Here is a 9,752-nt window from a genome sequence, read left to right as displayed (position 1 = left end):
CCATGGTTACCAAGACTATGATGGCTGGTGAGACGGACCATAGTCGAATCCTTCTGTGAGGCTAAAAAAACGCCTTGGGATTTACATGACTCTTTGAGTGACAGAGATTGTAGGCTGTTGTCTTTCTAACAAAAGTTCACTTCATTAGGATTCGAGTGGCAGAGCCGCTCATTTTGGATGTGTATTTATCACGGTGGTTCAGTTTCTCTTCAGTTTTCAAGTTGCGGCTTTAGCTCGCCGTGATGCAGAGGTTGAAACCCCCCGATGATCACGCCAGGTCCATTCTATGGGGTTATAAATTAGGATTAGGCAAAAGAAGTCTAACAATAAAATCCAGCTCTCCACTGAATTTTCTATGAGCATCTGTAGACAATAATTTCTTGTGTAATGCAAGGCTCTCAGATCCCTTGTTCGAAGGATCACATGCTTGTTATTCTTTGTCCAAGTTTCAATCTCCCTTATAGCTTGCCTACCCATAAATCCTTGTGGATTTGTTGTGGTCAGACACAACCACCCCTTTCCCCCCACTCAAGACCATCCCCTGTTCTCTTATTGGCTGTTGTTAGTCTCTTGGGTGTATGTGTAAGCTTTATATAGTGTGCTGCCTCATGCATTGAGCAATAATAAGGGGGTGACAACAGTTTAGGGTAAGATTGTTTTTGCCCATTTATTGCTGTTTAGTAAGTAAAACTGTTTTGTTTTAAAAAAAGCATTTTGATCTTGGTTTTGTCTGTGCTGTACTAATGTAATATTTAAAATGCTTAAAAGTGCACAATCTTTAAAGAGATCAGCTGACTTTCAAATGAAAAGTTAGTTGCATACATTTGAATTTTGAATTCTGGAATGAATGATGTTTTGATAACACCATGTATATCATTCCAGTGCAGGTTATTGGCAGTAAAAATGACTCCATTAGGACTCATCTTGGTCTCATCAGCACTGCTGGCTGGGCTCTGCGCTGCAGGTAACATCTTACTGTAATATCAAACATAGTAAGACAAGCTTTAGGTGAATGTATAGCTGTGTTTTTAAGATAAAGCTTTTTGCTTAGCCTTGTGAATGAACTTTATGAAGCTCAGACACTGTTTGTATGCATTTTTATCTGTGCCTGATATTTACAGAAATTTGACTTATCATACTTGCATGAAAACAGAAGTAGTCCATCATCTTGTTTGTGAAATGATACTTTGTTTTGGCTTTAGCTTAAAAGCGTTTTCTGCTTGCCATATTGAGATCACATGGCCATCTATGTCTTATAATTCAACCAAATTAAACCAAGGAATTTTCCAGTAAATGTCAACATGTGCACCATAAACACTCCGGAGCTGGTGGGGGCAGCAGAGAGGTTAATACGTTTTATTGACTGTGGCTAGGGGTTATGTTTAAGGCTAGAAGGGAGACAGCAAAAACTACTGGGCATGCGCACATCAATATAGCGCAATTTTTTGTACACTGTACAACAATAATTACTGTTTTTGCATTATTGTAAGGGGTAGGTTTAGGGTGTAGACGTTAATAAAACACAATCTAATAGGTAGAAAATTGAATTTATTGTTAGCTTCCGGGTTTTGCTGCATCCTTTCTAGCCACAAACGGGGTTATGGTTTGGCTGGTTAGCATAGCCTCATTAGCCCCTACTGGTAGATGTGGAAACACCACCCTAAATGCTAAATTCACCCTAAATTTTGAAGCGGTTATGTTTATATTTACCTTTACATTTACATTTAGTCATTTAGCAGATGCTTTTATCCAAAGCGACTTACAAATGAGGACAAAAGAAGCAATCAAATCAACAAAAGAGCAATAAAATGCAAGTGCTATGAAGTCTCGGATAGCCTAATGCAATACACGTAGTAATTTTTTTTTATATATATATATAAAAAAGAATACAAATAGATAAAAAAAAGAATTAGAATAGAGAGTGCTAGAGTTAGAGGGTCAAATAAATATGGAAGATTAAAAAAAATTATATTTAAAAAATATACGTTGTATACAGTACATTTAGTATGCAATCAACAAAATACATGTATATTTAAAAATGTATTATTTTAATAAGCAACTACATTAGAACGTTTGGGGTGTGAGTGTGTGCAGTTTACTTTTTACAACAATATTTCTAAGTATTGCCAAGTTAGGTTTACCACAGACCTTATTTTACTCATGAATTGAGAAAAAAAAATCATTATAGGCCTAAATACCCATAGGAAATTCTCAAGGAGATTTGGACAACATACAGTATGAACAACATATGAACATTTTATTAGTAGATGTTTTGGTTTTATTCCTTTTTTTTTTTTTTATCTGGGATTAGTCACTTAAGATAATCAGCTCAGAAAGTTCTGTGGTTGCAATTAGAAAAAAACCGAGGATTGTAAATGGTGTAATTCATTGACATGAATGGGAGCACTAATGGACAGTTTAGATCTCCTTGCAAAGCATAAACATGAAATTACTTGCGCCAATACATTTTCAAAAATAAGACTTTGAAAACATGATTTAAGTGCTGTCTTGATTATTATCATCATTTTGTAAAACTCACGACATTTGCATTTGCTGCTACCAACACAAATGTAAAAATTACATGTTTATCTATCCATAAAAGTTTCATTTTAGCCACTGACAAAAAATCCGGTGGCTATCTTTTTCTGAAATGCTAACTGTAGCAGCTTGCTAGATTGTCAAAAATTGACAATTCTTACTATCCCTATATGCAAAGTTGCATTTATTATAAACGTTCTACTATCCAACCAATTGGACAAAATCAAGTCCCGCCTTACATCATGTAATCAACAAAATTTTGTTTTGTTGACAAAACGTTTTCTTGTTCGAGAAGCCATTTCACGCGCATATACGTCACAATAGGGACAAAAAAAGACAGTCACAATTTAACGCCGACTTTAATATGATCATTTCCCAAAAATATCATCAGCCTTAATTGTATTGGTTAATTGGATTGACCACTGATGCCAATGGAAATACCATAGATTAGTGCTTGTTATTTTCAGAAAACTCTTGCCCTTCTCATTTGTAATAGGCTATGTTACAATATAATAGTCTAGTAGTTTTATTTATCAATGCAATGTATAGTCTTATTCATCTTTTTCCCAGTATAACAGGGCACAAATTATTTATGTGTTTTTTGTTAATGTTTTCTTCCTCTACTGAAAATGAGTTGATTTTTACTCATCGGGCCGTACACCCGGCGCCAGGCGCGACGCAAGTGTTTTTTGCTAGTTTCAGCCCGATGCAGTTACGTCCTGTGCCACGTTGTTTTAATATCAGATCCATTTGCGCCAATTTGTGCGCTCATGGGCCTGCTGCTCTGAAAACGATGTGTGTTTAGGCGCATTAGCCGGGTTTCCATTCAAAGTTGCGAATTTAACTTATGCGCAAAACTGGAATATCGCATAAAACATTTGCGAACAAGCATCGTTTCCATCCAACGAGTCAAAGAGAACAAAATCGTCACTTCCTGATAAACTGGCACTGTAAATCACTAAGAAAAGTAGGAGAATATAATAATTTTCATATAATCCATTTTCATGTGGATTCGGACACGCCCTAAGTGCACCTGCGCCGTGCGCTTTAGACCTTGCGCTTTGATTGTTAAAATAGGGCCCATCGTGTTTTACTTTCCTTTTATGTAAATTTTGAGGTGTTTCCATGATTTTTCAAGGATTTGCCCCTTTTTTTTAACCCTTGATGAGTTCATGAACACCATGAGCTATTCATCATCATGACAACTGAAATCATTTCATCAGTACTCATGTGATGTTGTCATTACAGCAAGGATGTCAGGGGTCTGAGGTGAATAGGGTTTAACAGCGCCTATAACCAGACGGTCCATGGACGTGCCGTCTGAGGCTGAGACAAAGCAGGATGTAGATAGAGCCAATATGAGTCTGACACGGCATGTTTGAGTCTGAGGCACTGCACTGCGCTGGCACTGTCTCATGACGTCCCGCCAAGGCCTGGAGCAGTCAGCATTCAGACCGGAGAACACTGCTGCTATTCACTACAATGAGTGTGATTAATCAATTAGCCACCGTCACCAATGCGGGGCAGCCCATGACATGACTTCAGTTTTGATGGCATGTACATTTTTCATGGTTTGAATGGGAGGATGAGAGTGTCAGTGATATGCTGTGGCACTGATGGAGGCCTGCTGGGTGTCGCACGGATGAAACTCAGACAACAACACATTCTCACCAGAAACTGGCCGGGCTTATTCAACATTGCTCAACTTTAACTCTAACATTACTTAGAAAACACAAAGTCTTCATTAATTAATTTTGTATGACAGTAACTTTAAATGCAATATATAGTTCATTCAAAAATATCTATTTTAAAACTTCTGTTATTATATTACCACCATGTCATGATTTGCTTTCTTCCATAAGACCCCCCCAAAAAAAAAACACATGTCATATTGTTTTCCATATTATTACAGTGGACAGGGACTAAAGATTTAAAGAACAACATAAAAATTTCATAAGAATGGTCCATACAACCTTTCTGGAAAACAAGTTTTCTGTAAGAAACGCATGGAAATTTTAAGTCAGTTTTGACTGAAACCGAATCAGTGAGTTTGTGAATTGGTGAATGAACAATCTAAACCAGTTTTGTGAACCAGATTAACTAATTTCTTAACCCCTTAACTGTCACGTCCTACTTGTGGGACGCTTGGCGCTCTTTTATTTTGTTGTCCTTTTTCTCTATCAAATATTTTAGTAATCGTCATAAATTATATATTGTTTGAAAGCTTAGAAGCCCAGGATTCATCCTGTGAAAATCATTTTGAAATCGGACATTGCGTTGCCATGGAAATGGTACTTTACAATCTTTTGGCGGTCTCCTCCCCCTTAGCGGAGCTGTTTCAAGTGTCATTACAACATGCATTACGGTAATTTTACAATCAAAACTTTTTATAATCTTGACATAAAACATATCATTGGAAAGGTCTGAGTCTCAGGATTCCATATTTGGTGGTATCCATATTTTGTGATAGAAGTAATATTGACAGAGAAATCTAGACTTTTGTGACAGAAAAATGCATTAAAAAAATTCAATGGAGTTTGGGTGTCACCCGGTGGCTGTTTGTGGTATAACGCCCTAAATAAAATCTCACAGGAACCTCATTTTTTTCATATCAACTTCAAATTTGGAACATAACTTATTTAGACATAAGGCTTTACTTTTTTAGCAATTTTAGAGTAAAACCTGTTATGTAAAATATTTATTTTATATAAAATATAATAAAAATTGTACAGTGCATTTTCTTTACAGAAAATGTAAACTTGATATTTGAATTGTTTGAAATAATTCCACTTCTGCAATAATCTGCTGGCTGTCTTCTTTAAAAAGAGACCAACCTTTCCTCTGTATTCCAAAGTGTTCATGAATTATAACAATTTAAGTTTGGATAGTGCACTTTAATGCCTATTTTAAAAAAATGGGGGGGGTGACAGTTAAAAGATGTGAATGAATATTATGTTCATAGATTGGTTGCAGTTTTGACTACTTTTATGATTCTTTTACGGTGTCTTTACATCTTTTTGGATCTGCAGTCCCAGTTTATTGTAATTGCTTGGAAAAGAGCATGGGCCAAGTCTTGAAAAATCGTGTGGGTTGGGAATGATATAAGGTTGAGCAAATAATAACTGAATTGACAAATGTGGGTGTATTCTGAACATAAGATCACCAAAAATGTATTTTAATAATAATAAGTATTGTCATTCCTTGAAACTGATTATCCTTTTCTTTTTAGTAATGACAATAGCTTCTGTAAAAGCCACAAATCATTGTGACTCCAACTTAATTTAAAAAAATCATGTTTAATAGCCAGAGGATCGTACTCACTACTCATAATCTGAAAAAAAAAGATCCACCAATCAGAGAAGTCGCTGTGCAAACTCTCAAAGAGCTTACATATTTGTACACACTAGTATTAATATTACAGGAATTTTATTAATTACTTTACAAATTCATGAAACATTAGATGAAAAACCCTTAACACTTAAAATGCATCCAAAAATGGATGTTATATTTGACCCATATATAGTTATATTGAAGTTTCAAGTAACAACACTTTGATTCATAGACTGACATACACATTCATGCATCTTTCAGCATGTCTGCTGCTTAATGTGGACTGGTCTGCATAAAAAAAAAAACAGGATCAAAACAATAAAGAGAGCAACTTCCAAGTGGACTCAGATGCCGCAGCCAGACGAGTGGGGCACTTTCCCATCATTTTGTAAGCGCTTCCTTTAGAGAGTCACTGGAACTTTCTCAAACTCTCCCCGCATCTGTTCCGCTGCAGGAGGCAGCGCACACTCAAAAGCAAGCTTTTGTTTATTTCCAACTATCTCCTTTTAAGTCTCATTTTGTCAAAGCAAGATTAGTGGCTGTTGCTGTAGCACAAGTGGGACATTGTCTGCATCTGCTAAATTTGGGAATATTAGTGGTTGTTTGAAGAAGAGTGCAAAGTACATCCCAGCGTGACAGAATACTTCATTAGCAACCAGTAATGCCGTCCAAGTGCTCTGCCCTTGTCAAATTGAGACAAGCAGTGTTTTTTTTCCCCCTGGTTCTGTTGCTACTCACTGATTTGAAAATTGGATTAGCTCACCAAAAAAAAAAAACCTAAGATCTAACAGCCAATTAGAGACTAAACAAAATCATATCGTGTCATAAAAATGTAGAATAATTAGTTGGGTTTACTAAGTCAAGCATCACTTTTACTACCACTCATACTTAGAGTCACTGTTTGGAACAAATCCTTAACCCTAAGCATTAAAGGGATAGTTCACTCAAAAATGAAAATCCTGTCATGATTCACTTAACCTCAAGTTGTTCCAAACCTGCATGAGTTTCTGTCTTCTGCTGAACATAAAGTAGGATATTTTAAAGAACAGTTTTTCGTCCCCATTGGCTTCCATTGTATAATAAAAGCCATAGTGCTGCTCTTTTTATCGATTTATCCAACGCTTTTGATTTCGTAGATCATAAAATTTTGAAGCAGAGGCTACTTAGTGTAGGTTTATCAGTAAATACTGTCGGATGGTTTGTTAATCAGGCAGGCGTTGGATTCAGTTTATCATGGAGCATTAAGGTTCATCACAAATTCAAAAGCCCTTACTCATCATTGTTTATTGTACTCTCGGGTTGGATGGCCGGCGTTGTCATCCCGTAGACTTAAGCATTGGTACTTATTTATATGTAAAATCATTTTAGGTTTACTTCCTTCATATTTACAGCAGAATATAAAAAAAAGTGTAAAGAATTATGGTCTTCGCTCTCTTGGCCAGGACCCTCTTGTAAATGAGATTTTAAATCTCAAGAGCTTTTAATTTCCTGGTTAAATAAAGGTAAATAAAAAAAAAATTATTGTATTTTTTTCCATACTACAGAAGTCAATGGGGACCAGCAACTGTTTGGTTACCCACATTATTCAAAAGACTGAGCCGAGCATTCAATCTGATCTCTGTAGTAGTAAAGAGTTAGTGGAGGATTCTTATGGATTTGTATCTAGCTGAATGAAATGTTGTTTTGTATTTTAGGACCACAGGTACTAAGAGTTACAACCATCAAGGTAAGTTAAGTTAGTTACATCTGGGACGCTCGTTTATGTCTGTAATGATAACTAAATAATGTTTTCGGTTGTTATTACTCACAATCCCACGCAGGAGGAACCGTATGCAATGTCCAAAGGCTCTGAACTGGAGGGCTTCTGCATTGACCTGCTGTCAGCTGTCTCAAAGAAATTAGATTTTAAGTATGATATTAAGCTCGTGAAGGACGGCCGGTATGGCACAACGGATGACAGCGGCAACTGGAACGGCATGATTGGAGAAGTTGTCAGAGGGGTGAGTATCATTAATTTTTGGAGTTAAGTCGTTGCATATCAATGTTTAAATGTTGTAATTTGGAAACATTCATACATCTACGGTAATATTTTGTTTGACAACAATTTGAATATAAAACAATTATTTAAATGAAGCATAAAAAGAATATTACAAAATAAATGATATAATGAATACATCAAAAATTAGAATATTTAACAATTAAATAAAATAAATCATATCAGTATCTTTGAATTTTAATACAATCCTGAAGATTTCATTTTCTATGAAATATTATTTTTATCTGCTAAATTCTTCTGTAAAAAAAATTTCAAGTAATACTTTTACTCAGCAAGGGTGCATTAGATTGATCAAACGTGACAGAAAAGAAATGTATAGTGTAAAAATATGTATTTAAAAAATATTAAGCATAACAATGTTTCTTGAGCAGCAAATCAGCATATATTAGAATGGTTTCTGAAGGATCATGTGACACTGGAGTAATGATGCTGAAAATTCAGCTCTGCATGACAAATATATTAAAATAGAAAACAGATAAAGTATATCACAATTGCTTTATTCATTCATTTTCTGTATTCATGCTTAAATATGTTAGTTTCTTTACTATTTCAATTTGATTTATTTCTGTGTTCGTCTTGAACACATGAAAATGCGAAGGTATTCCTTTCACATTCAACCATCTGTGTCTAATAAATCTTGCCTGCATGTACTGTATTATGCAAAAGTATCCAAAGAAACCATCTTTGTGTGTTTATGTGTTGCTCATTTCTACAGGAAGCAGACATCGCTGTGGCGCCTCTAACTCTTACAGCTAAACGTGAGACAGCTGTGGACATGACCAAACCCTTCATGCAGATGGGTCTTAGTTTCATCCTGAGGAAAGACTTGGCCTCTGATGACTCGCAGTTCCTCAGCCTTCTTAACCTTTTCTCCACTGAGATGTGGATGGGTGTACTGGTCGCCTACCTGCTAACCTCCGTCTGCATCTTCTTAGTGTCACGGTAAGGGTGGAATGATAAAACCATGGCCCTTTGAAATGTAGGATAATATTTGCATTATATTCCAAAGAATTAACATGTTTTTTTATTTTTTTAGGATTAGCCCCTGTGAATGGGAGCAACCAGAGAAAGAAAATAATTTCTTCACGCTCTCACACAGTTTTTGGTATACCGTGGGAGCAATGACTCTTCAAGGTAGCATAGGATAATCATGGTTACGAGTAGTTATACCCACACGGACTTCAGAATGAAAGGAACAATACATCAAAACAATTTGGCTCAGACTGTTGTTTTTTTCAGCAGGATTTCCTTGGATTTGGATTACTTAAACAGACTTGACTTGGCAGGCATGAACATACTTGCACAGACTTGACTTGGCATGGACAGACTTAAACAGACTTGACTTGGCATGAACAGACTTGAGCAAACTTGACTTGGCATGAAAAGACTTGCGCAGACTTGACTTGGCATGAACAGACTTGAACAGACTTGACTTGGCATGAACAGACTTGCACAGACTTGACTTGGCATGATCAGACTTGACTTGGCATGAACATACTTGCACAGACTTGACTTGGCATGGACAGACTTAAACAGACTTGACTTGGCATGAACAGACTTGCACAGACCTGACTTGGCATGAACAGACTTGCACAGACTTAAGTGACTTGGCATGAACAGACTTGAACAGACTTGACTTGGCATGAACAGACTTGAACAGACTTGGCTTGGCATGAACAGACTTGCACAGACTTGACTTGGCATGAACAGACTTGAACAGACTTGACTTGGCATGAACAGACTTGCAGACTTGACTTGGCATGGACAGACTTGACTTGAACAGACTTGACTTGGCATGGACAGACTTGCACAGACTTGACTTGGCATA

The 9,752-nt window shown here is 36.4% G+C and overlaps 1 protein-coding gene across 1 annotated transcript in view; it reads left to right on the top strand.

Annotated features, from left to right (window-relative positions):
* Nucleotides 1-622: 622 nt before the first annotated feature.
* The window catches only part of LOC107748962 (probable glutamate receptor), a 13,228-nt gene continuing 4,098 nt past the window's right edge, over nt 623-9,752 (top strand). The window contains exons 1-6 of the mRNA XM_016563990.1: nt 623-647; nt 883-964; nt 7,563-7,594; nt 7,689-7,868; nt 8,640-8,866; nt 8,961-9,058. Coding sequence (XP_016419476.1) covers nt 904-964; nt 7,563-7,594; nt 7,689-7,868; nt 8,640-8,866; nt 8,961-9,058 — 598 coding nt within the window. The 5' untranslated portion in view covers nt 623-647; nt 883-903. The remainder of the gene's footprint in view (nt 648-882; nt 965-7,562; nt 7,595-7,688; nt 7,869-8,639; nt 8,867-8,960; nt 9,059-9,752) is intronic.

The sequence above is a fragment of the Sinocyclocheilus rhinocerous genome, unplaced genomic scaffold (assembly GCF_001515625.1).
Source record: "Sinocyclocheilus rhinocerous isolate Xijiao unplaced genomic scaffold, SAMN03320098_v1.1 scaffold470, whole genome shotgun sequence".
Lineage (NCBI taxonomy): Eukaryota > Metazoa > Chordata > Actinopteri > Cypriniformes > Cyprinidae > Sinocyclocheilus > Sinocyclocheilus rhinocerous.
This window is presented reverse-complemented; position numbering and strand designations above follow the sequence as displayed.